Source organism: Musca autumnalis, unplaced genomic scaffold (genome assembly GCF_047663935.1).
Source record: "Musca autumnalis isolate F117 unplaced genomic scaffold, ASM4766393v1 scaffold_1, whole genome shotgun sequence".
NCBI lineage: Eukaryota > Metazoa > Arthropoda > Insecta > Diptera > Muscidae > Musca > Musca autumnalis.
The window spans coordinates 1,044,190-1,071,784 of NW_027411644.1; the positions used below are offsets into that span (position 1 = coordinate 1,044,190).

A 27,595-nucleotide genomic window follows, 5' to 3' on the forward strand; every position below is an offset into this window, starting at 1 on the left:
TTTGTCTCATTAAAGTTTAAAATATTTGGTTGTTTATTTTATAAATATGTGTCTTAATATTAATTTATTCTTACTAACTACCTATCTTGCAGTTGTGTATATCAATAATTTCATAGATATCCATGTCCATATGTGGCAACAGTATATATGCAACTAGTAGTATATTGGTTTCTGTATGTATGTATGCAATATGAATATGTATGAAGTATGTATGTATATAGTATATAACAGATGACACTCTAGATTAGCCCAAAGCATCTTCCAGTAATTATTCAATAATCGATAATTTAACATTTGTTTCGCGCCTTATTAGATAGGGGATTTCGTTTAGTTTACTTCAAGTTTGATTAATTGTAACATTTCCATCACATCAGTGTTTTTGTTGTGTTTTCTATATTTTCTTATTATTAGTATTTACAAACCGGACATGTGATTTTGTGGTTCTGTTTTGTTTTCTATTTGGCGGGAGTTTGTTCATGGGCATGATGAGGGCCTAGAAGGTCATGCGCATAATAAGTACATGGAACTGTTTGTGTGCATGAAGGATGATATGAAGACACAATTGATGAGCTTTTGTTTTCAACTTACAATATTTGTTGTTTTGCATAACACTAAAACGTGTTCAAAAATCCTTAAAGAATAAAAATGGGATGCAGTTTATAGCGTCCACAACGCTGTCGACAACGTTATTTGCAATTCTAGTCAATTTCCGTTAAGTATAGGTATAGCTACATACATACATATGTATGTATTTATGTATGTATGTATTTTACCGTTGGTTATTCTGAAGCTAAACAATTTACAAAAGTGGTCTTCTAAGATTGTGTATCCAAAACGAGATAAATTTCTTTGCAAACCATAATCTGTGTTCCGTACAAAATCATTGGTACTGGAGGCAATTAAAAGATCATGTTGCGACTTCCATCGATGGCCATTACGTAAAAGAGCATATAAACTTTATATTTTGGGCACGGACGAACTAAATTAATTATTGTGCGTTTAGCCAGATTATTTACCATAATTTATTTTTATCGAAACGAAAAACATTGAGGGCCTAATGTTGTTTACACTAAATGACCAAGTTGTGTGTATTGATTGCATGACGTTATAACCAGATGTCCATCAACAGCATCCCTGGCCACAATGTCAGTAGAGGCCACATCAAAAATTGAGTAGTCTTGAAGGTATGATCATGTTCTTGGACCTTGATAGCGACAATAGGATCTCCCCATTATGTCTTCTGCTGGAATGGATTGATCCAATGGTGGCACTTTCAACAATTCCATTTCGTCTCTTACCTAGAATGATGGAAGAAACAGAACAACGAAATTTAAAACAATAAAAAATAAAAGTTTATTTTAATATGCCCAATCTAAAATAAATTATTAGACTCAATTTTGATTCCTGGTAACGAATACATTAACTACATACATATGTATATACAATTAATAAAAACAAATTAATTAAGAATTTGTTTATGGAGATAATTGGCCTGTTCCCGTTCTTTATAAAGTGGTAAAAGTCGTAAACGAGTTTCATATAAATTTTGTGTACAGGAACGCAAAATGTGTAAAAGTGGTAAAAATTGTAAAAACTTTTTAGTTCTGGAACAGGGCTAATATCTATTTCTTTTCCTCTCTCTCCCTCTATCCCTCTCTCCCTCGCTCTCTCTCTCTCTCTGTCTGATATAATATCTGATATTTGGGTCATGACTCATGACCTTTATCATAAGGTGTAAATCGTCGGTGTCATGCTTAAGTGTTCCATACGACATTTTGTTGTTTTGAGATAATCGAATTTTACTGTTTGCGTCACAACTGCTAAACACTAAATTTAATAGTAATAGTATATAGAAAATATTTTTCAAAAGTTACAGGAATATCTGTTGAAATAAAAAAGTTTTAGATCATTTTTTAAAAATAGAATTTTTGTCGAGTTGTTCCATATCCACAATTATGACACAAATGGAAAATATTGTGGCAAAAACATTTTCCCATTTTTGCCACAATAAATTCAAACCTTCCAAATCGAAAATTAAAGTTCCGATTATTGGAATGTGTTCTTAAATTTGTAAGTTATTTAAATATTAATTTCACACCTGAAAATATCTTATGCTTTAGGTCGAAACATGGATATCTCAGAAACTAGACCAGATAGGCCAGAAATTTAGAAAGAGCATTCGCTAAAACCCTGGAAACCACCTATATCTCAAAAAGTCAAAAATTACGTATGGAACACTTAAGCATGACACCGACTAAATGTGGATGAATCTATATAGTCCCAATCTATAAGACCCACGTTATCAAACATGATGTCCCCATGTTAATTTGTAGCTGAAATGTTAGGGATGATGGAAGCAACTGCGTCCACACTTACAAGCTTAGCGATACCAGTACATACTGTCTTTGGGTGGATAACAATGCAGCATCAACGAGCATAGGGTAGCATAATAGAAGAGGAATTGCAAGGTTATCTACAAGAAAGCTGCTCGGATGAAGGAGTACTTGGATTGTGTTAGATGAGTTCAACCTCTGGGGATCAATTCTGATCATTATTGCCGATATAACAACCGTGAATACCGGCAAAATGACAGGTGTTGTAGACTACAGCAAATGTTCGAAGAACAAGGTCACCTTGGATCCAAGTTCAGCATCATGTGCAGGATCTCGTTCTTCGTGTCATGAAAGATGAAATGCATGGGTCGGCTAAATCACCAAACTTTGAGTAGATCTTTCTGCAGGACTTGATGAGCAATTCAATGTTCAATTGAAAGCAGTCTTCGCCAATGGTGAAACTAAAATTAAGAATGCATTCGGGTGTTGACACCTCACGGAGAGGAGTGAGATCACTTTTGTAAAGTTTAACCAGACGTACACAGGTAGTCTCCTACCATTCTAGCTCATTTTGAGTTTATTATGGTGACTGAAACCAGAAACAGGTTGCGTAAAAGTTGTCCATTAATTTCTTACTAATGGGCTGATCACTGGTTCAGTAGTCAATTGTTCCGCGCTGAAGATTTTGAATTACTATCTGCAGCTCTAAATGACTCAAATGCTTGAAGACCCGCAGTGCTGTGAGCGTGCTACATAGTGAGGCAAATTTAGTTCCAATTAGTTCTAAATCGTTCTAAATAGTTCCAACACCGGTACAATGTTCGTTTTTTATACCCTCAGCAGATATGCTAACGAGGGTGTATACACTTTAATACGGGCAAAATGTGCCTCATGGAAAAAATGGTTTTAGACCCCGAGTATGTTTGGACGAAATCCGTTTCAGACAATTTGGAGTTGATTTAGCCATGTCCGTCCGTCCGTCTGTCTGTCTGGCTGGCTGGAGCGCACGATAACTCTCGAACGGATCAACCGATTCGGTTCCAAATTTGACTTTCGTAATATTTTGTCCAAAATTAGTTTAAGCTCGAAGATGGGTTATATCGGTCCACTCCTTCCGGTACCTCCCCCACAAAAGTTCTTCAGAGCCGTTTTTTCGTGGAGGAAAAAGGTTCCAGTATTACCCAACTCTAGCGTGCGATTCAAGTTATGCAAAATTTATACAATCCTGCGCAAGAAGGACAACCTCTAACTGAGTTTAAGATTTATAGTCCTGAAGAAACGAACTGCTAAGGGATTGTTTGTTTGTTGTTTTTCCTGAATACCGGGCTAGGAGAATTTGTCAATTTTGAGCAATTGTTTGTGCTTCTCAAATATTTCATTTGTCCGACAAATGGCCGCCTACGAAACGCTGTTTTTACTAAAGCAGTTTGCGGAGTCCACTGTAGTTCGAATACGAATAAACCGATCAGCATATGTTTTTGTGGGATCAATAAGAACCTAATAATCTTGTACTTAAGCGAAGAGGAATTAAAAATATAATTTTTTTAAAAAATTGTGAACTGACAAAATTTTTTTTTTTTTTTTTTAAATTAATAGTTTTTTCGCCATAAATCCGTCAAAATTTTTTTAAAAAAAAGTCTCCCGCTTTTAAATACAAGCTTTTTATATGCATAATAATCCCACAAAACCATATGAAGTTCGGATACTCCATTATTATTACTTTATCTCGATCTCTACCGAAAATTCAGTTTAGCGATTTTTATCGGTTAAGACATTTTATTTCGAATTTGCAATAAAATGCTCAAATGTTAAATGAAAAGTTTCGAATTTCAAATGGAAATCGTGTAGAATGTATAACGATTCACTAAGTTCTGAAAAATGTTGTGGGTTCACTCACCGCTTCAACTTCTTTAAAGACCCGTATTAAGTTTTTTCCAGCTAATTTGGCAATATCTTCTTCAGACCACTTTTCAGACTCCAACAGGGCTGCTAACAAATGTGGATACTTAGAAACGTCTTCCAAACCTTTTGGAACTCTGTAAATAAGCCCAAAGAAACAATAAAACGGCTTACCCTACACCCAACCAACACTACAGTGACCAGTGAAAAAAAATAAAACTTAGACAGATACTTACAGATTAACACCATCGTACCCGGCTCCGATGCCCACATGATCAATGCCCGCCACTTCTCGTATGTGATTTATGTGAGCTGGTGTAAAAAGAAAAGCAAGTGCACAAATCCTTTATTATTTATTACGTAAAACGTGGACGACACACCGAAGAACGAGCATCTGGGCGACAAGGAGCCAGTCCCTTAATCTGTCGCCACATTGCCATCGATGGTGTATGTATGTATGTGGCCAGCATTCTATGTCGCCCTGAGCTTCTCGACAATTAAATTTGTTTCGTTTTCGGTTGGTGTGCCTGTCCCTTTATAAATTCAATTAAATCTGCCAACACAGAATGTGCACTGGAATAATTTACATACCGACTACATCGTGCAGCGTAGCTTGTCCGGAACAACTCACAAAGTGCGGATAGAAGGCCACCATTACTAGGCCACCGTTTATGGCCTTGAGAATATTCAAACGGCAATTTAGAACGAAGCACATGTAAAAGAAAAGAGTACAGAATTAAATCAACATCCAATGGTTATCTCACAATTTAACCGTCGGGTGGAGGGAAGCATCAACTTACAATTCTCTGGAGGACATGGTCAGGAACGTTGCGTGAACTGTTGCAAATGGCGTGCGCTGAAGAATGTGAAAAAATTACGGGCGCCTTTGAGGAACCTAGTGCATCCAACATAGTGGGCACAGACACGTGGGACAAGTCAACAATCATACCCAGACGATTCATTTCTTGCACAACTAACTGTTCCGCACATTGGATATGTCAAAGCAAAACAAAAGCAAATATGAAATCAGTCAAAGGAAGCACCAGTGTAAATATCTATCGATGTGCATCAATGGCATGTTACATGGCACAAGCATTTGTTAATATTGCATCGGAAAGCTATTTTCGTTACATACTAAAAATTCAACAGTGGGCAAATGTGATTCTTACCTTTCCGAACTTCGATAGACCCCCAATATGGGGATATTTTCCAGGTTCGTCAACTTTGCAGCAATCCGCCCTGAAATTATAGAAATAAATGCGTATGTATGAATGTATGTTGTACATGTAGTGACTGCTTTAGGTGGACAATTTGATCACGTCCTAGGAAAGCAAAACATACCAGGGTGTGTTGCACGTGTGTGTTAACGTTAAATACCGGGCTCCGAGTTGATAGAACATTCGAAGTACACTTAGACTCGTCCCAATTGCATGACCCCCTTCTACACCAATCAAACTTGAGATCTTGCCGCTTTTGTGGGTTTTCTCTATTCCTGTGTTTCAACAAGAGATATCAATTTAACAATAATGAAACACACAAGTAACTTTATAAAAAAAGGTAGTCAACATATGCGTTTTTATGTGAAAATGCATAATTTCACGAAACTAGTACCCTAGTTTGATGTTTTCGTCATACTGTCTTTGTTGTAATATTCCTTCAATTAACCTGAGGCTTTAAATTTTTTTTTACTTTCAATTTTCTTTGTTTTCATATATTTTTTTTCAGTAAAATTACTTAAAACAGCATAAATCGAGTCGAAATTTAGTTTATTTTAATTAGTTATTTCAATTTTTGGAGATTTCCGGTAAGGCGATATGCATAATTATATGGCTCGATGTATGTTTTAAACCAAAACTCATTTAAAAATCTGTGTTCTATATTCTGTCATAGGCGAGTAATTTGATAATTCTTTTAGAGCAAATAATATTTTTTTAATAAGAATTTGCTTTGTCTTTCCTGTTATGATTATACCCGACACCACACCGTCGTAAGGGGTATTATGTCTATGTGCATTTATATGTAACATCCAAAAGGAAACGAGATAGACCCTTAGTTTCTTCTATAGATACACATACCCCCCATTATTATAAGTATTCTTTTGTTATAGTTTGGATTTACCGTACAGATTTATAGCGTTCCGATTAACTTAAATTTAAAAGTGATTATTGAATTTCAAGGAGGAGCTTCTTGGAGTTAAATTTCAATGTAAAAATTATATTTTTAACGCCTCCAAATTGGTTTATTTTGCGTTCTCAAATGCATCAGACAGTAAAAGAACACATGTAATAATGGCCCATAGAATAATTTTCTGAGACGATTTATGTATGTCCGTCCGCTATCCGTCTATCCATGTATGTTTGTAATCAATGTACAGTTCGCATTTATTGTCCGATTCAAATAAAAATTGGGGAAGATCATTTTTTGGCCCAAGAACGAACGCTATTTATTTTGGTAAAAATCGGTTCAGATATGGATATAGCTCCCATATATATTTTTTCGCCCGACTTTAGGTATTTGGTGCACCAATCACGCTATACATGTCAAATTTAAATGAAATTTGAAACTTGTGACGGAATTAGGTCTAGAAAAAATTTTGAAATCGGTTCAGATTTGGATATTCCTCCCATATACATATATTTTCGGCTGATTTCATGTCGGCCTCGCCCGACTTTGATTCTTTTCTTACTGGTTTTTGATTGCTTTAGTTACTCGTTACTTCTATCGTCACTTGTTTATTTGCTATAAATCAATTTAGCGGAAATCGCTTTAATATCAATTGAATTTCAACACACCACCTTAAAAAAATAAAAAATAAAGCGTTAAGTTCGGACGAATTTTTTGTACCCTCCACCATGAAATACTCCAAGCTAATATGGATTGATTAATTGCCTTTCTGTTGCGAAGGTAACTGGGTCCAAAGTTTTAGGTGGAGAAATTACTGGACCACTCAAAATATATCCAAAAACGTCAAAATACTTTGAATCGGCTGGTACCGTTATATGGGTGCTATTCCAAAACGTTGACCCTTATAACCCATCTTCGAATTTGATCTAAGTTCAGACCAAAGACACACGAGTACAAAATTTAAGACCTCTATTTCAACTCATTCGGAAGATAGCGTGATTACGACAGGCAGACGGACGGACAAGGCTAAATCGACTTAGAATTTTACGCCGATCAAAAATATATACTTTATAAGGTCGCAAATGATTATTTCGATGAGTTACAAACGGACTGACAAACTTAATATATCCTCCATATTATGATGGAGGGCATAATAAGGTAATTGCATAGTTCATATTGGCACATCTAAGTCACCTTGTAGTTTTTTTAATTTGATAACTAAAACGTATATATTCATGTTAACAGGAATTACAAAAAGAATCATCTTTCTCCTATCTAGAAACATATCGACTTATGCTGTTTTTACAGAAAATAAATAAATAGTATGAAGGAATTAGGAATAGGAAAAACATTACAGAATTTTGAAAGCAAACTGTGATTCTTTGTACGAACAGTATTCCTTTATGGCTTTAAGCTATCTTCTCACTTACCTGAAGCAGTTGTTACAAGTGACATCTGGTGTGGATACAAGTTGACTAGTCGCCTGATTAGATCTATTTGCTCCAAAGTCAATTGTACAGCATCCAGATGTTGAGATGAGCAGGGGGCGTACGCCGACCAAAACTATTGTATGTACAAAAGACAAATAAAAAAGGAAGTGTCAACCACGAGTGGTGCAATTATATTCACCTGTGCCGAAACCATGCCCTCCTTCAGGCGTCTCAGATCGGTATGGCTCCAAGCGCTGTTTGACCATGGCTGCACCTTTGTCAGGTCGCCGGCAAAGTGAAAGTCTTTGAGTTGATTTTTTAAGAATTTTCTTATATTCCATGGCAAATCGTTGTGTCTGTAGCAAAGAAATTTGCATGAGAATAATTTCACATTAAAAAGATCGACGGAAGGAGAGTTACTCTTTTCAATAACAATTTCGTTATCTATAACGATGACTTCCGTTATTTATACAAGGATACGGACCCGGCCAACACCAACTCTCAAGAAAAACTTTGGTGACGAGAGCGTATTAAACGCTCATTCCATTTAAGAAAATCTTAAAAAGTCACATTTCTTTTAGAGAACCATATGAAGAGTAATCCTACAAAGACCTTTTATTTGTTTTTGACATTTAAAGAATTTAAACGACTTTTCTTCGTAAAAGGCTTTGGAAGGATTTTTGGACATTCATTTTGTTTCCACTCAAATGCCTTAAAACAGTTCATTGCAAACGATACGTCCATTATTTCTTTTTTTGAAATTGGTGACTTTTACACCGAATCCAGGAAAATTGTCCGATAACGGTTTCGACTCCGAAGCCCTGATTTACACTCCGATTTCAAATATGATGCACTATTAATCAATAACATACCCGTCTATCAAAGGAACCTCCTTCAGTACGTTTTTCACTCGTTGCAAACGATAATCCAAGTCACTGCTCGAACAAGTCACTATCGGCAACACTAATGGAAAATACACGAATGTCAAGCAGTTCAAGCCACACAGCACGAAGCCTTTAGGAAGCTTGCGCGATTTCATTGCCTCTTTACAGTGGCGCTCTAATTACATGGATATCTGGAAATGGAACAATTAAAGAAAGAGGATATTAAAAACTGCCTACACTTAAATCCGAAAAAAGCTTTTCGAATAATATCCACTTTGAAGTGGACTTCAAATTGCTTAATTTTTTTTTAAATATTTGTTAAAATTATAATTGAAGACACACTTGATTTAATAAATCTGGTACAAATCTCGAATCGTTTACATATAATATAGCAAAAACAAACAGATATTTTTTACGATTGGACAAACGCATGCCGTTCTTGCATAACTAATTTTTGGTAAAAAAAATAAAGAGCGAACAAGCCAAATTCGAGCTAGGTCCTAACATGTGTTTTAGCCAGTCTCTTATACACCTAGGCTTTTGCTAGTTCCATGTTTTGGTATAGCACCCATATAACGGTACCTGCCGATTTTCGGTATTTTGAGGGTTGTAGCTAAATTTTTTTACTGAACTATCCGTAACTTGACATTTGATCTTCCCTGCAGTCAGGAAACTTCTTCAGTAAAAATGTTCACCATAGGTCCATGTTTCGGTTATGGGGGTTATAACGGTACTTCCTGATTTTCTGCATTTTGGGAATTTTAGCTATATTTTTAGCGAAATAGCGGTTTGACATTTTAGATTCCCAGTGATCGCAAAGAACGATCAATATAACACCACACTAAAAATTAAAAATAATAATATTGAACGAGTCACAAATTTTACATATCTTGGGGTATTATTAAACGAAAAATGGGATTCGTCAAACGAAATTAAACGACGTATAGAGATGGCCAGAGATGCCTTTTTCAAGTATAAAAGAGTATTAACAAACCACGACATAACCACCACGACTCAACAAAAGACAGATTTGTGAAATGCTATATATGGTCTGTACTACTTTACGCAGTTGAGACGTGGACCATCAAAATTAGCGATGAGAAAAAGCTTGAATCCTTCGAAATATGGGTCTATCGAAGGATTTTAAAGATACCCTGGGCTGACCATGTATCAAACCAGGACGTTCTAAGAAGAATGGGATTAGAAAGACAACTGCTGCAACATGCCAAATCTCGAAAAATTGCATACCTAGTGACACGCCTCTAACCAAACTTTTAAATTCAAGTTTTTATTAATAAAAAGTGCAGAATAGACACATTTTGAACTCGTACACCCAATATATATTTATGAATGTACTGCTTGTGAAATGGCATCTATGAATTTATAACTCAATACATAAAATTACAACAAAATCGGCTGGAAAAATTACCTCAGGAAAAGACACAGGAACACAATAAAAACATTCTAAAAAGTTAATTGATGTAACCTTCATATTAAGGTAATTTTTAGCTAGGTAACAGGTAATTTTCTTTCTTGAATATGTATCATGAAAGTCATCTTGCATCAAGGGTTTTAACTAAACATGCTGCCCTTATTAAAAAACGTAACTACACCTGTATGTAAGGAGGTGGAGTTTATTGCCTTTTATTATACCTGCTGTTTTTCCAATAGTTTACTAATATTATGAAAAGGTAATAGTAATAATTGATCCACCAACATCCCAGGCGGGACAGGGGAGACTTCTCTCATATCAAAGAGTGCACCCCGATTCATATTAGCTCAATGATATGGGACCTACTGTTTATCGCCGAGTCCGAACGGCGTGTCTAAGACACCACTTGTCGCCAACATTACTGAGGGGTATTTTGCCACCGTTGAAAAGTGTTTGATGTTTACTGGCCGGGGAATCGAACCCACGACCTTAAGCGTGCAAGGCGGGTGTGCATACCATTGCACCACGGTATTGAAGTTTTTATGTGGAAAGTCAAGAAAGGGTTTCAATAACGTAAGATTCATGCTAATTTCGGCACCCTTTATGAGGATCAGATACAGGTATAGATGTACATACTCATTCACATATGAATGGCAAAATCCATATTTTATGAACGTTTATTCATAGATTCTTTCTCACACAATATGTGATACAGGTATAGAAGTGTTTTGCTAATTCGCCTATTCATAGATTCTTGTTCATTCAATAAGTGTTAATGAACGGGATTTGTTTGAGTTCTTGAAAAAGTGAATTGTGAATACAAAAATGTCAATTTTGCGTAAAGATCTTTTTGAAGTTTGGCTGAAATAAAAAAACTGTACACCAGAAAAATAAGTCGTGAAGAAACAATGAGAGATCTTTTCAACAGGTTGCTATTTTCTTCCGATCCGAAAATATCTAGTTCGTCTCACAGTACTTCTACCAACGATCGATATAGGGAGCCGCTATCTAAAGAAGTAAAGTATACATAATTTATTTTTTAAGATTAATAATCTGTAACCAAATACTTAGAATATATGTAAATATATATGTAAGACTAAATGCCAATTTTCAGCCATTTCTGTGGATAATGCGGGTAAAATATTCCAAATTAGCAAAATTGGGCGGTAATCTCCTATGGGGGCTATATCAAAAACTGGACCTCTACCGACAATTCTCTGTCCGAATGTTTTATACCCCCAACGAAGACTAAATGCCAACATTTCAGCCATTTCTGTTGGATAATGCGTTTAAAATCGGGCGGTACTTTCCTATGGGGGATATATCAAAAAGTGGAGCTGTGTCGACAATTCTCTGTCAGAACATTTTATACCACCAACAAAGACTAAATGTCAAATTTCAGCCATTTCAGTTGGATAATGCGGCTAACATCATCAAAATTACATAAATCGGGAGGTAGCGCCTTATGGGAGTTATACCAAACAAGTAAAAAAGTATCAGTCGGCTTTGCCGACAGAGATATACCCTCAGCCTGTGTATATTGAAACAATTTTTTTCCAAAAAACGCATGTATTTAGGGAGTTTTAAAAATTTTGGGCGTTTGAACTGACAAAAATGTTGATTAGGATTTAATATCAAACGTTTTGCGGAGGAGATACTAAAAAGAATGGATCTCCAGCCACTACATATGGTACCATAGGGGTTTTTTAGAACTTCAGGGATGTTTGCTCAAGAAGTATGAACTTGCCCCTGAAACAACTTTTACCATCGCAATTGAGGCAGCAATGCAAGTTGCTTCAACAAAAATCAAAGCAGGTCTTAAAGTGAACATGTATCCGAAATTTTGAGTGGGAGGTGCAAGATGGCGTGGACAAATATAGTCCATATTTGAACCTGATCTATATCTGGTAGATATATTAGGATGTGTAAAGTATGGACCAATTCGGCCACTCTCTTCAAGAGTTATCGTACGCACAATTTTTCCGAACATTTTTGAACTTTTGTGGGGGAGGTACCTGAAGGAGTGGACCGATATGGCTTATCTTCGAACTTAAACTATGTTTGGACAAAATATTACTAAGGCCAAACTTTGGACCGAATCGGCAGCCCTGTTCGAGAGTTATTTTGCCCTCCAACCTCCTCACACGGTGTCATAGGGGTTTTTTGCAACTTTCAGGCTATTTTCTCAAGAAGTATGGACTTGCCCCTGATGTAACTTATACCGTCGTATGGAGGGCAGTGAATACAAGTTGCTAAAGCAAAAATCAAAGCGATTCGAGAGATGTTCCTAAACTGAACTTTTCCAAAATTTTGTGTGGGAGGTACCCGACGGAGTGGACCGATTGAGTCTATATTAAAACCTGATCTAAGTCTGGTACACGCTCCACGATGGGCAAAGTATGGACCAAATCGGTTACACCCTTCAAGAGTTATCGTGCGCACAAATTTTCCGAACATTTTCGAACTTTTGTGGGGGAGGTACCGGAAGGAGTGGACCGATATAGCTCATCTTCGAACTTAAACTAAGTTTGGACAAAATATTACGAAAGCCAAAATTTTAACCGAATCGGTTCATCCCTTCGAGAGTTATCGTGCGCTCCAGCCAGCCAGACAGACAGACAGACGGACGGACATTGCTCAATCGACTCCAAATTGTCTGAAACACATTTCGTCCAAACATACTTGGGGTCTAAAACCATTATTTCGATGAGGCACATTTTGCCCGTATGAAAGTGTATATACCCTTCATAGCCTAAAGGCTGAGGGTATAAATATACATAAAAAATACAAATCGACCAAATATATCACTGAATGAAGTGAAATTGTTAATATAAAGCTATTTTTATCATAATTATGGATAAACATACAGTAAAACATAGGCTTTTATTTTCTGCACGCTAGATCTGCATTTTTTTCCACTGTGCGGTGTTGAAGTTGTTCTATATGCCGATATGACTATTACACTATGCAACACTGAAAATGCAAACAACTTCTAGTATGCATTTTTTGAAAGTACATATTTAGACTACAAAAACTCTAGTAGGGTTTTGTCCTGTCAGATCCAGTTCGGATTTTATGGCCTCATCTAAACAGGGCTAAATCTACACTTTTTTGAATTTACCACATAAGAAAAACTCCATCTAGGGCATCAAAATCTATAAAATATAGAAAATTTTACATAATTGCTGAAATTCTGGTCAGTATCGGCTAAACTATTGGGAGTTGAACCAAGTAACCGTTTGCAAAAATCTTCCAAATAATGTTCTCAACAATTTTTCAGAACATTCTGAAACTCTAAAATGCTTACTTCATGTTGTTTCAGCGGTATTTTGCATCATATCTTTTAGAACATGTATTTCAAATACAGTTCACACCAACAGTTTTTTCTCGCATTTCGGAATTCACTACATTATTGACATTTTTATTAAATAGTCGTTGAAAAATTCACTGAAAACAACGGCATAGAGGCATTTTACAACAATGACATGTTCCGAAGAGTTATGTATTACATTCCAGGGAATATTTTTCCAAAAGAAAATATTCAGAATAAATTAACGGTTTTGGAGATACGGTGCGAAATGTATAAAAATTGTAGAATTTTTGCATATATTTTGAAGTTTGAGGCGATAAATGTAGTTTTTCGAGTTCATTATTTATCCAAATATTTTATTCTTGTCCTTATCTACAAATTTGCTTCAGAGGTCAGAAGAAGATTCGCATTGGTTTCAGAGATACAGCCCTGAATTTATTTTAAAACTCAATATTTAACCATGTTTAGATGGGGCCATAAAATCCGAGTTGGATCTGACACAACAAAACCCAACTAGGGTTTCTTGTCGCTTGGGTCTGTACTCTCAAAAAATCTTCAGTTCGAATTGTTTGCACGAGGTCACATTAAAAATGTTGCACAGTGTTATCGTACATTCCCCTTGCACTCTCTCTAGATGAATACGAATTGGTTGGTTGCTTCTTGCAATGTTCTCGCTGAAAACAGGAGCCGCGTACGTTACGTGCACATAAACTACTATAGCTATTAACCTAATTAACTCAATTAGACCCTTCAAAACTGTCTATATAATTAAGCATTTCGGGCCTTTTGCTAGAGGGAAACCTGCCTGCGGAATTTTCTCGGTATGCAAAAGTTTGCCTGATAAAAGTTTGTATTGATACTTTCAAAATTTATTTAATTTTATTCCCTACACCACCACACTGTGGTAAGCACGGCTGCCAGATTTGACGATTTATCGCCATTTTGACGATTTTTTGGTCAACAATTGATATATGACGATTTGACGATTTTTACCCAAAAAATGAAGATTTTTGTTATTTTACTAATACAGTCGTAAATAATTTTGTAAAACATGAATGATCAAATATTTGTAGTTGATTTTAATAATAAACCCACTTAAGGTAAGGTCACATTAGGCAAATATTTGGTACACATTCGTTTTCCAATATTTATTTGCCCAAACAAATGTGAAATTCATACAAATTTTTATTTGTGTTCACATTACAGGCAAATATTTGACACATTTTGTTTGTTCAAATAGTGACAAATAACGCAATGGGCAAACATGTTTGACGTGTGTTCACATTTGAAAAGATATTTTCACCCAGAAACTGTTTAAGCAAACTGCCAGCAAACATAAAATTATTTGGCCGAGAAAAAGAGAGAGAGAGAAATAATGAAAATGGCGTTTTGTTTATTGTTTGTTGTGGAGAAGGCAAATCAAAGACCACCTGTTTCCTTGTCGGAATGAGTTCGTTTGCGTATTGTTGCGAATGTATGTGCATTATGGCACATTGACATTGTGCCTTGGAAAATTATTTCTATAAACAGCTTTCAATTTTGTTTTTTATGAATTCATAGATATTTGTATTTAAATTTTGTCAACGTAGTATTTCAACCAAAAAGGTGAATACAGTTTGCAATGAAAACATTTTCTATTAATGAAAACATTTTCTAATACCACAATGTGGAAAAGGGTATTATAAGTTTGTTTTGGTAAAAATTCATGTAACACCGCGAAATATTCGTCGGAGACCCCCAATGTGGTATACCATTCTTCATATCTCGACGAGATAAAGCGATTTTGAGATGTGTGTCCGTCCGTCCGTCTGTCCATTATAAATTGTAAACACTCTCCAGGCCGCAATTATGGACCGATCGTCACGAAATTTTGTATGGAGGTCGGGTTCAGATCAGAATAGATCCCTTATTGGTGATGATCGTGAAATATTTAGCGGGTGAAATGGACCAAAAACATAATATTTTTCCAATTTTCTAGCGCCTCTGTAGGTCTCAATAATAGTCCGATCAACGCGTAATTTTAAATAATGTAAGAGTATATCACAAAGGAGAAGCTTGCAATTTGAGATGGCGATCGGATAATATTTAGAGGGTTAAATGTACCAAAACTTTTGTGTGAAAATTGTGAAAATGTTTAATATACAGCTTATATCTTAATTCCTGGAAGTGGCATTCCGGACAAGTGAGATATACTTGAAAGTGGAACGCTTGACCTTTCAATTGATGCCAATTATGTTGGTATGCATGATCAGATAACAGAGTTACAGCCTAGTATATTCCGTTATTTGTTTGTAGTGTAATAATAAACTCGCTAGAAGTCGCAATTATTCATCATTAGTCACGAAATTTTGCACCGGGTAAGAGTATAGGTCGAAAAAGATGCCTACAACTTTGAATGATGATCTGATATTCTTTAGCGGGTGAAATGGACCATTACTTTTGTATGAAAAACATAAAAATTGTATTGTTGGTCGATATTTTAATTCCTTGAGGACATACATATATATTTCGCAAAGTAGCCTACATATGGAAAAAAAACTACTGACCTTTCCTCTGATGTAAATTGCAATAAAGTGTTTGCTAGATAACGGGCCTACTGCCTAATATATAACGGGTTCCGTGTAGAGAACCACATTTTTATCCCATGATGAAGAAGAAGCGCACAAACCAACGTGAAGATCAGATAATAATTTGGGGGTTAAATGGACTGAAACTTTTGTGTGAAATTGGTAATAATTTCAATAACGTAGCGGTTAAACAACGGAAGTAGTAGTACTACATAAGTGGGTTTCATTACATTTTAGTTTGTGTGAACTAAATTTTCCTTTCCTGCTACCAAATGTCTTTCTCATGCTAGATAACTTTTTGGTTTTGGTCATAAGTATTATACATTACATCTCTGATATTTGATAAATAAATTTTCACAATCATTGAAAATATGTTCCGTGGAGAGCGATTGTCCAGGGATAGTGGTATAGGGTATCCCATGACCGGCTCCGTCAGACTATAGACTTTTCTTACTTGTTTTGTATTAACTTATGAAAATTAAAATTTTTATAAAAATATTGCGCTTTTTCGTCAAATTAGTTGGTGAAGTTTGTGAAGATAATATTGGGCATATAAATAAAAACCCACGTAGTATAACAATAATAACCAAAACCAATAATTAAATGTAATACAGTGTCAAATTTAATATGCGGTACATTGTTTGGCTTCTTCAAAATTTTTCGAAAAAATTGACATCTTGCCGCAGCTTTTTACAGTTTGCCATGATAATATTTTTAAAAGAAAGAAGGATTTTTTGTACCGATTTATTATAGTTGACATATAATCGGGATTAAAACGACGGTTTTTATACCTTTATTATTATGTCTTTGTGCATTTGTATGTAACATACAAAAGGAAACGAAATGACCCATAGTTCCTTTTGGGGATATACATACATGTAATCAATTTCTGAGTCGATTTATGCATGTCTGTCCGTATGTCCATGTATTTTTGTTCGCAACGTACAGCTAATTTTTTGTCCGATTCAGCTGAAAATTGGGTAATATAATTTTTTAGCCATAGAAAGAACGCTATTGCTTTTGGTGAAAATCGGATCAGATTTGGGTATAGCTCCCATATATATGTATTTTCGGTCGATTTGACGTATTTGCTGCTCCAAACACGCTATAAACGTCCGATTTTGATGAAATTTGGAATGTATGACTGAATTCGGTCTAGAAATAAGTATGCCAAATTATATCGAAATCGGTACAGATTTGGATATAGCTCCCATATATATTTTCGCCCGATCTGTCCAATTTTGATGAAATTTGAAATGTGTGACGGAATTTTGTCTAGTAATAAGTGTACCATATTATATAGAAATCAGGTCAAATTGATTTATATCTCCTATATTTTACATATTCACAGTGGTGTAGGTTATTATATAGTCGGCCCCGCCCGACTATGATCCTTTCCTTACTGGTTGTTTTCAAGACAGTATTGGATGTATAAATAACAAAACTAAATCCGCGTAGCAGTACAATTATAAACACAACCAATAATTATATTACGATTACTATTGTAATGTATACCAATACGTCTAATAATTTCAGAGTTTTCGCATTTTGCGAAAAAATAGTTTTACTATAAAAAATAGTTAACGACATATTCTAACAAATCTACACACAAAATTTTATCAAATTCGTTCCGGCCGTTTCGGGGGAGTTTAATTTCGAACATCATGAATATAGTAGAATATACATATGTACATACATATATACATATACAATATAAATCCCTCACCTCCCATTTATTTATTTCTGTATTCACTAATTATTGACTTCGAATAATATATTTACAAGAAATTTCGTCATTTTATGGTCATAATGCCCCTTTTTAATATACGACAACAATGTGTTTTAGCAGATATTTGATCTTGTTTGCTCTTACAAATTCTAAAATCAAATAAATGTTTGCCAAAAAAGGAGGAACATATTTGCTGAACGGTGTTCATATTGAAAGAAATTTTGTTAAATTTTTGTTTGCTTCCAAATAGTTTTGTTTTCCCAAAATAAGCTGGTTTCTTGTTTGCCTTTGAAAAATATTTGCTGGTCAGATTGTGGCAAACAAATATTTGTCACTTTTGAGCAAATATTTGCCTAATGTGACCTTACCTTTAAAGTCACAAAAATGGTTACAAAAATTTATTTTTGTGGGTTTTTGAATATTTTTATAGATATGATATATAATTCAGTCAATTTTATCGGAGCAGGAGTAGCTGTCATCATTATAGTATTTAGGACCATGCCAAAATCATGGATGTTATGACTCATATGTCAGATATATATTCACTGGACAATAGCCGTAGACTATCCCAGAATTTTCACATACAATATCAGGAACCTACGACTTATCCTGATGACTTTATTTTAGTCCGATCTGGGTTGTCAATATTTTCCTTATATATATTCACCATAGAAATTTCAAAAACAGTTTGGATCGAGCACACATAATCTTCTGAAAGAATTTATTATGAAAAAACATCAATAAAATATATTTTGTGACCGCAGATAACGAAAATGTGAATAGAAACGGTAGAATATGGTCCTAAATCGTATTTAAAAGGAAAAGCTTCGGGAGATGTTAAATATTATAGCTACAAATTTCTTTTGTTCAGAGACTCATAATGAAATTTGATTTGGAATATTTCTTCTTTTGAAACAATCCCCAAAAAGTGAAGTATTTTAGGAGATTTTGACTCAGTTAGGAATAAATTTTAATTAAGAGTCTAAAAGTTTAACAAATAATTTTTACCTATAATATCTAATTTTGTAACGTCATTTTCTTAACAAAGTGTTTTACTTAGATATATAGTTTGTTCTGGGACTTATAGTGAAATTTTGTGTAGAATATTTCTTCAACCCGAAAAAAGAACAAAACTAATTTATTCAAAAAATATTTGGGTGTTTTGTTGGCAAATTTGATGTATATATTTTGTTGATATATATTGTAAATACATATTTCATTTATTCGGCGAATTATATGGAAATTTGATGAAGAATACTTTTGTCTTTTGTCCCACAAAACTTAATGAACTCAGATAAAGCACAACATTAAACCTAAAACGTGATTTTACTTTTGGTAGATTCCTGGCGTTTAGGTACGGTTTAGAGTTTTGGTGTATTCGGGGACCTATAGTAAAACTTTATGACAAATAATTTTGTAGAATATTTTGATGTGATACGATCTCATTTTAAAGGACTTTTTAAACGTTTTTGAAAAAAAATGGACCAAAAAGACCGTATGAGGGTTAATTTTTTTCATAAAAAGATACCCCGCATTGTTGCCAGTAATATTGCCAAAGACACTTTATACCTAAAATGATTCCAAGGAATTCCAAGGAATCTGATGTCGAATATTTCAAAACCTGTAGAAATGGGCGAAACTTGCCACGCCTATTTAGGTTACTTATCGACGTAATTATTTTTTGTGTTGTACAGTGTTATCAAAAATTTAAAAACGACCAGACGAGTCCTTAGGCTGCTAAGCTTTGTCTGAGAGATAACCGAAAGAGTGTTCCTATATAGTCAATAGTCGGACATAATTCGAGGCTGTAGGAAATAATACGATAATACAACATTTGGACGACATCGTTTCTCCCTCCGAGGGTTATCTTACGTAATACCCTGTTTAGTTGGTACCGGCAGGCCTTTTTCGTAAGAACGTTTTGCAAAAAAATTCAAAACGATCAGAGACGAAATTTTGCGTGGGAGGTACCCGAATGACGAGCCCAATATAGTCCATGTTTCGACCTAAAACCTGACTTGATGAAATAATATTATGTGCAATCTTTGGACCAACCATAATCTTCCTGCGAGAGTAATCTTGCGGATTTGCCATTTTTCTTGGAGGTTTTAGCCCACTATCTCAGGAAGTATGGACTTGCCCCCCGAAACAATAGTATCGTAGTAAAGAGAGCCGCAAGGACAATGTGTATATACCCCCTAAAGGCTAAGGGTATATAAACAACCAATAAACGAAATATTAAGACTGAAAAATTACTCACAAAGGGCTCGTAAATGACTTAAAAAAGGCACGAAAAAGAGTCACAAATTAAGGGAAATAACACTAAATAATGATTAAAACACGACTCGAAGAAGAATTCATACAAGAAAAAGATCGAAGATGTCACTTGAATAAATGTAGAGGAAGATTCAAGAGTGATTTTTTTATATCAGTTGTGGGAGGTTTCGAATTGAAGTGCATGTATTTTGTTTTTTTTGAAGAATATATGAGTGAAATTAAAAAAATAATAATAATATAGGTGAAGCCAAGATTCGAACTATTATATCTAAAATATAACTATAGGTGCACCAAACGAAGTGTTTTTGCACAAAGCTCAAGAATGTGACTAATTTGCGTTGAAGTTATGACCGCGTAAATGAATAAAAATAGGTAAACACAAGTTGAAGCAAACCAGTATTTCATTCGATTTCCGGTCAAACCGTTCAAATTACGAATATCTGCCCAGAGTAAAAGTAGAAGAATACAAAATGAACATTACACTTATACCCCCATTATTATAAGTATTCTTTTGTCGAATTTTTGATCTAACTGCGACACGCATTCGGGTATTTGAAAAAATAATAATATTAAAGTACTCGCGATTACTCATAAATTGATATGACTATGAATATTTCGATATATGATATGTATATTTCGACTTATGATGAAAAATTTAAATATGCCATAAAAACAATGAATGTTTCAGTTTTTCGACCTTTTTATTGTTAATAAAAGAAGAAAAGAAAAGGCCTCAAGCTCGAAAAACACTTCTTATATATGCCATAAAAATTGAATCAAAAATGTTACATTGATATAGCTTCAGGGATTTGTTGGGAATGTAGTAAGAGTATTTTCTCAATCAAAAACCAAGGCATTGTCATGTAAGAATACACCTATATTACCCTTCAAAGTTTTCGGCACTTTTAAAAGAAACCCCGATTGCAGGAAAACTATTCGTTTTAGAGAAAGTAATTTTTTTAAGAAATGCTTAAAAGGTTTCAATAATATAATTTTCACACAAATTGTTAAGTTTTCTCGCAAAAAAATAGAAGAATAACTCCCTACATTTTCTTCAACTAACTCATAAACAAAATTTAAAAAATATTTTCTCTTCCAAAAATTTTATAAATTTGCACAATATATTTTTTTGTTTTTGTCATAATATGCAAACCGCTAAACAGATTTGTATAGTTTTGGTTTCAATTGAGGTTTCGTAGTTGGAAACTAGAAATATTGGTAATTCTTTCTTATTTTTTTTTTTTTTTTTTTGAAAATATACAACTTTTTCCCTAAGGTTATGGGACCTCAGTACTCATATAGCATGAAGTAAACCAAAAATTGACCCTTCGACCAATATAATTAGTAGCTGTTTTTAAGATTGTTTTGGGAGCCGAAATGTGAGTAGACACTTAAAGAGTTCGGTTTTTCGATTTTGGGAATATGTTATTCAAGCTCGAGGTCGTAATGTTTGATATATTTAAATCATTTATTTATTGGTATATCAATATTTCGCAATTACTTGAATTGCATCTTCAGGATAAGTGATCTACAAATAATTGATCGGTTTTTCGCTAAAAAAAGGCATCATTTCAAAAAGCTGAAAAGCCAATTGATAATTCCTTTCGCCGGGATGAAATCATGTTTAAAACAATTCAGAAAAATTAAATTTTTTTGAACTGGATTATTAAAATTTTTTTTGACTTTTCGATATGTATGTATATTAGGGTTAGTCATTTTTCATTTTTTTTTCGAATATCAAAAATCTGTGAAAATGGCATGTAGGGCAGGCGAAAATAATAAGAATTGCGTTTTTACTTTTTCGAAATTGTAAAAAAACCTTCCGCACAAAATGCAATTACTTTAGCTAAAAACAAACTTTTTAGTTTACTTTTTTTAAAATTTTTAAATTTGAGAAATTTTTTTCTGCAATAGTTGTTCTTGGAAATAATTTTTTTTAGTTGGTTTTAGTGCATCGATTTCAAATATGCAATTTGATCAAAAATCTGTCATTTAGTTTTTAAGCTACATCGATTTTAAAATTTGCAACTCGGTTTCATTTCCCAGTTTTAAAAATGTTAAACAAGTTGCTCTAATAAAAGTTTGACAATACAGAAGTAATGTCATAATACATAATTTATATCGTTTTTTTGCATATTTGAAATCGATGCACTAAAACCAACTTAAAAAAATTATTTCCAAGAACAACTATTGCAGAAAAAAATTTCTCAAATTTAAAAATTAAAAAAAAAGTAAACTAAAAAAGTTTGTTTTTAGCTAAAGTAATTGCATTTTGTGCGGAAGGTTTTTTTACAATTTCGAAAAAGTAAAAACGCAATTCTGCTTGTTTTTGCCTGCCCTATATGCTATTTCCACAGATTTTGAATCTAAAAAAAATGACTAACCCTAATGTATATATGTGTGATTCGTATTCGGTATTTACCCATGTTTTGGGTAAAATTCGGGTAAATTCCGTGTAAATTGCTTTTTTGGGTGTTTATTTGGGTATTTAAAAACGTATTTTGAAAGAAAAATTTTGCTTTTCTGTCATATAGAAAAAGAAATATGCAACAAAAAAGACAAACCGGCTTAAATCCGCGTTCTTGATATTTTCTATGTTTAATATCGAGAGCACGTGGCGGAAAAAACACGTAGGCTGAAAAAAGTACAATTTTACCGGTGTGGACCAAATCTCAAGAGAATCAGCTGAAACCGAGGATAAAGAAAGCTATTTGATATATGGGATACGATGAACCATGGTCCTGCAAGGAGCACTTCAAAAAACCGCTCTAAATGCTCTCATATACCAAAGATGATACTGTTACCATATGGACCAAAATAAGGACCAAAAAAGGTCATATTTGAAGATTTCTTCGTATGCAAATAAGGTAATCTTACTTATGTATATTAAAGCTAAAATTTGCTAAAACCCCGTGTTTTCTACTCTAATTCAAGCATTGGTAAATTACTAGCTATTTACCCATTTTTACCCAATTTCCCCATTTTAATAGGTCGCTGGTGGGTGCCACCGTGGTGCAATGGTATGCACGCCCGCCTTGCACGCTGAAGGTCGTGGGTTCTATTCCCCGGCCAGGCAACATCAAAAAATTTTCAGCTATGGCAAAATACCCCTCAGTAATGTTGGCGACATTTCCTGAGCATTTCAGCCACGTAAAACTTCTTTACAAAGTTGTGTCTTAAGACACACCGTTCGGACTCGGCGATAAACAGTAGGTCCCATATCATTGAGCTATGAATCATGCACCCATTGATATGAGAGAATCTCCCCTGTCCCTTCAGGGATGTTAGTGGCACATACATATATATATTATATATGGGTATTTGCCCATTTCCCATCTCTAGTCATATATACTTTGAAGGATCTAAAATGATTATTTCGAGGAGTTGCAAACGGAATAACAAACTTAATATACTCTCTATTATATGGTGGAGGGTATACAACAAGTTTTAATAGCATACTTAAAACTTTTAAATATGTACATACCTATGTTAAATAATACCTTCAGCATAAATACCCAACCGAAACCAATACTTTTGAAAAATGTGGCTAAATCTTTACGAATGTCTAAATTCAGAAACATTCAATACAGTGATCAACATTCGTTTAAGCGCAAGACAATTTTTTGTAGATATTTGTATATACTCGCGAATTAATTAAATTTTAAAACGTTTGTTGTTACAAAACAATTAATAATAATTGTTCCACAAACATACAAAACAATTAGTTTTATTAAAATTTAACAAACTAAGAGAAAAATAAAGTCAATAAAAATACAGATGTGTGACACCGTGGTGCAACCGTATGCACACCCGCTTGCACGAAGAAGGTCGTGGGTTCGATTCCCCGGCTAGGCAAAATCAAATTTTCAACAAATGTAATGTCAGTAATGTTGGCGACATTTCCTGAGCATTTCAGCCATGTAAAACTTCTCTACAAAGTGGTGTCTTAAGACACGCCGTTCGGACTCGGATATAAACTGTATGCCCCATATCATTGAGCTAATATGAATCGTGCACTCATTGATACGAGAGAATTCTCCCCTGTCCCGCCAGGGATGCTTGTGGAACAATTATATATATATATTGTATTATAATATTACAGATGCGAATAATCGTGGAAAATTCACTAAAACCCTTAAAAATTATGCGGCGCTCGTTTAAGCGCATACGACTTAAAAGTCAAGAGAAAAGCTTAACATGATTTAATTATTGACAGATTAATTTTTAATAGACCCTATAGTATCTGAATGATAAAAACGCGATTTGGAATTGCTGTTTTATGACTTTGACTGGCTTTGAAGCAAAAGTCGTACTAACACATTTAACCCGCCAATTTATACGATTGAATGTTTAAAATTTTCTTTCAGCTGTGTGCAAAATAGCGACGAGAGTGCCCCAAAGTATCTATCTTTAATATAGAGCAGGACTTTAAACTGGCAGCGAAAATATGTGGGGTTTTAAACATATCATTAAGGATGTAGATTTCCCATCTTAAATAAACATGTTATGGAGACGTAGTTTTCAGCGAGATAATGACTCCATTCCTACGCCGAACCAATAAATAATTACAGAAAATCAATGTATTATCATGCAAAGATTGATGTTTTTATTAAATTCGGGATAAAAACTAAGAGGCATAATCTCAGCTATTGTTTACACAACAGTCAGTGATCTGAAAAAAAGCGGTTGAGAAGTGTTGGTACAACTTCAAAGCGATTCACCCAACATCTTATAGCAACAATTGCGATTTTCGTTTTTATGCATTTAGGAAAGCATACGTCCTATTAAGAATTTATTTACTATAAATGCTGGCTTAAACTTGATATTAAGTCCATATTTTTAAATTTTTAGTAGATTGCGCTTAAACGATTAATTGTTATGCACTAGTTTTTGTGCTTAATTCGTTAAATTTTAATAAGATTAAATATTTTATTAAGAAATCCTAAGCAAATTTAGTTAAATTCGCGAATAAAGACAAAAGTTGTCTTGCGCTTAAAGGAATGTCGACCACCGTATTTATACTCTACACCAAATTGTGGAAAGGAGTAGTATGTTTTGGTGCATTTGTATGTAAGATACAATAGGAAACGAAATAGACATATGAACTATAAAGCATCATATTCTGATTCGATTTATAAATGTCCGTCTGTCCATGTAATTTTGTAATTTAATTCACAATTTTTACTCGTATTGATAATATATGCGACCCGTTATATTATCCAATACAGGTAAAAATTGTGAATGACCATTTTTTGTCCAAATGACGAACGCTATTGCATTTGGTGAGAATCGATTCAGATTTGGATATAGCTTCCATATACACATATTTTCGCTTTAGTTCATGTAATTTTTGCACAAAACATATCACGAAAGTTAGTGCCCGAGGTTGTGGTGTAGGATATTACATGGTCGGTCCCGTCCGACTATAAAGTTGTCTTACTTCTTTTTTAACTTTCCCTCACACATAGGAAAAATACACAGGTCGACATTTCGGTATAGCTGTCACTTAGTGATTAATTTAGAAGCTCTGGCTACGATTTGGCTTTGGCACTTCGTATTCTGCAACTGCAACTTTTTGAAATATATTCATATTTTTTACCATATTGAGGTATTTAGTTGTCGTATTTATGTATTGAGATTAGAGTTAATTATCAGTCAATTGAGCCTCTAGTATTTATTAGAGAACCCTTCATTACCCATAATGTATACGTAGGTATTTATATGTACATATGTGTATGCTTCTTTGTCTTATATATTTTCCTGGTATTACCGATAAAATATCAGGCAAACATTGCGGACAATGTCGGGTGAACATTTAGCCGATACATAGGGGAAATTAAAAATTTATTAGGGTAAACTGAAAGAACAGTTTGCCTAGGGTGAGTCATGTCTTGGGGCATGACCCACAATCCTCTAAGCTGAATGATATACTCGTACATAAACTTACCAATGGTGTAATGGACAATCAACATCTTTGACGTGCTATTTATGGCGCTGTTTCGACAATATATTCAGCACTAGTTTCACAACGTCGATTTACTTAATATAGATATTTGATTCGCGTGTTGCTTTGTTATTATCACAGGTACATACGTTTGGTCATTAATGATGTAAAGGTTTTGATTTGGAATACAATCTACTTGTCGCCAAGTGCAACACGTGTTCTCTTTTGGCACATAAGAACTTTCCGTATTTTTTGAACTTGGATGAACATTGCCTAGACAATGTTTTTCTATATTTCACTAATGTTTACAGAATGTACAGTGTTTTATTTCGATTTAAACATATACCAAGTTGTGACGTACACATATGTTGATATATACGTATTCGGGTCCCTACATACAATTCCAAATATTTGTTCACATTGATGTGATGAAATGTGTTTTTGTTAGTTTTGTTATTGGGACAAGACAACGTTTGGCGACTTCCCGGCGCAACTCCAGTGGCAACGTATCCAACTTAACCGTTCAGTGTTTCAAATGGAACTGAACTCAAGTTTAATCGCCTCTATCTGACTCAATGTCACTCCAAGTATTTTTGTCTCACAAGAGCGGCCACAAACATAACGCAACTAGAGAAATGGATAAAGATGATAGATACTCTCCTAAAAACTGTCACGCTATTACAGAATGGTACTTATCGCTGTCTTCGTTATGGGACCCAAAGAAACGGTTTTGTTTCAAAGTTAATACTATTCTAGTAACACAATCATTTATTTAAAATTAAATTTTTATTTAAATTAAGACTGAAGTGATGGAAGGAAGACATGCGCACAAATAGCAACTCAACTCTTTAAGAGAAAAGCTTTTTTCGTCACTCTAATGGCTCTTTGACAAATACAGGGAAATTTCTGGTGTCAGCTGTGAACTTTATATGCGGACGGAAACAGTGGTGAAATTGTGGGAAATGGAATCTGGAACAACTCATTGGGATTTTTTGAGGAGTATTTAAACATAATAATCTACTATGAACACAGACTGCATACAGTGATTCATTGTGGATTTTTTAGTCAAAGATAACCTCCAATTCAAGTTTCATAAATTGTTTGTTGTCAAAATGCATTATTGTGAATAGATATCATATACAAAAGGTGAACCAACAATTCGCAGTTATGCATTATGGTGAAAAGGTTTGGACAATTTATATGATTGATGGAACACCTTATATGCACTATGGTTCCAGTGATTGCAGATAAATTTAAACTTTCAATTAAACTAGATTTTAAAGATTCAGTCCACCATACGGTTTTTTGTTCTTCTTATAATTTTTTTTTTACCCTCAGCATTCATGCTAACGAGGGCCATCGAAAAAATGGTTTTAGACCCCATGTATGTTTGGACGAAATCAGCTTCATACAATTTGGAGTCGATTTAGCAATGTCCGTCTCTCCGTCTGTCTGGCTGTTAAGTTCGAAGATGGACCATATCGGTCCACTCATTCGGGTACCTCTCACAAAATTTCGGAAAAGTGCAGTTTAAGACCTCCTCTCGAATCAGGGGAAAGTCCATACTTCCTGAGAAAATGGCCTGAAAGCTGTAAAAAACCTCTAAGGCACCATGTGTAGTGAATGCAGCGTATGAATATTCTCCAATTCACCAATTCGATCCAAC

General features: G+C 34.4%; 1 protein-coding gene across 1 annotated transcript; it reads right to left on the reverse strand.

The window, feature by feature from the left end:
- LOC141401499 (dipeptidase 1) lies at nt 1–26,478 on the reverse strand. The gene is made up of 11 exons (XM_073981818.1): nt 25,933–26,478; nt 8,659–8,861; nt 7,986–8,142; nt 7,787–7,919; nt 5,574–5,724; nt 5,402–5,471; nt 5,033–5,209; nt 4,824–4,908; nt 4,469–4,544; nt 4,231–4,369; nt 1–1,298 (listed from the first exon to the last, which is right to left on the reverse strand). Exons 2-11 carry the CDS (start codon nt 8,823–8,825, stop codon nt 1,191–1,193), a joined length of 1,263 nt encoding a protein of 420 aa, XP_073837919.1. The 5' UTR covers nt 8,826–8,861; nt 25,933–26,478; the 3' UTR covers nt 1–1,190.
- Between the last annotated feature and the right edge of the window lie 1,117 nt (nt 26,479–27,595).

What these genes read in the sequence shown, in the direction of transcription:
- LOC141401499 (XM_073981818.1), bottom strand. Translation starts at nt 8,825, where the DNA reads ATGAAATCGCGCAAGCTTCCTAAAGGCTTCGTGCTGTGTGGCTTGAAC. An exon ending in GAGGTTCCTTTGATAGACGG is followed by an intron (nt 8,143 to 8,658) that starts GTATGTTATTGA and finishes TCTTTGCTACAG; the next exon opens with ACACAACGATTTGCCATGGA. An exon ending in TCTTTAAAGAAGTTGAAGCG is followed by an intron (nt 1,299 to 4,230) that starts GTGAGTGAACCC and finishes CCATCATTCTAG; the next exon opens with GTAAGAGACGAAATGGAATT.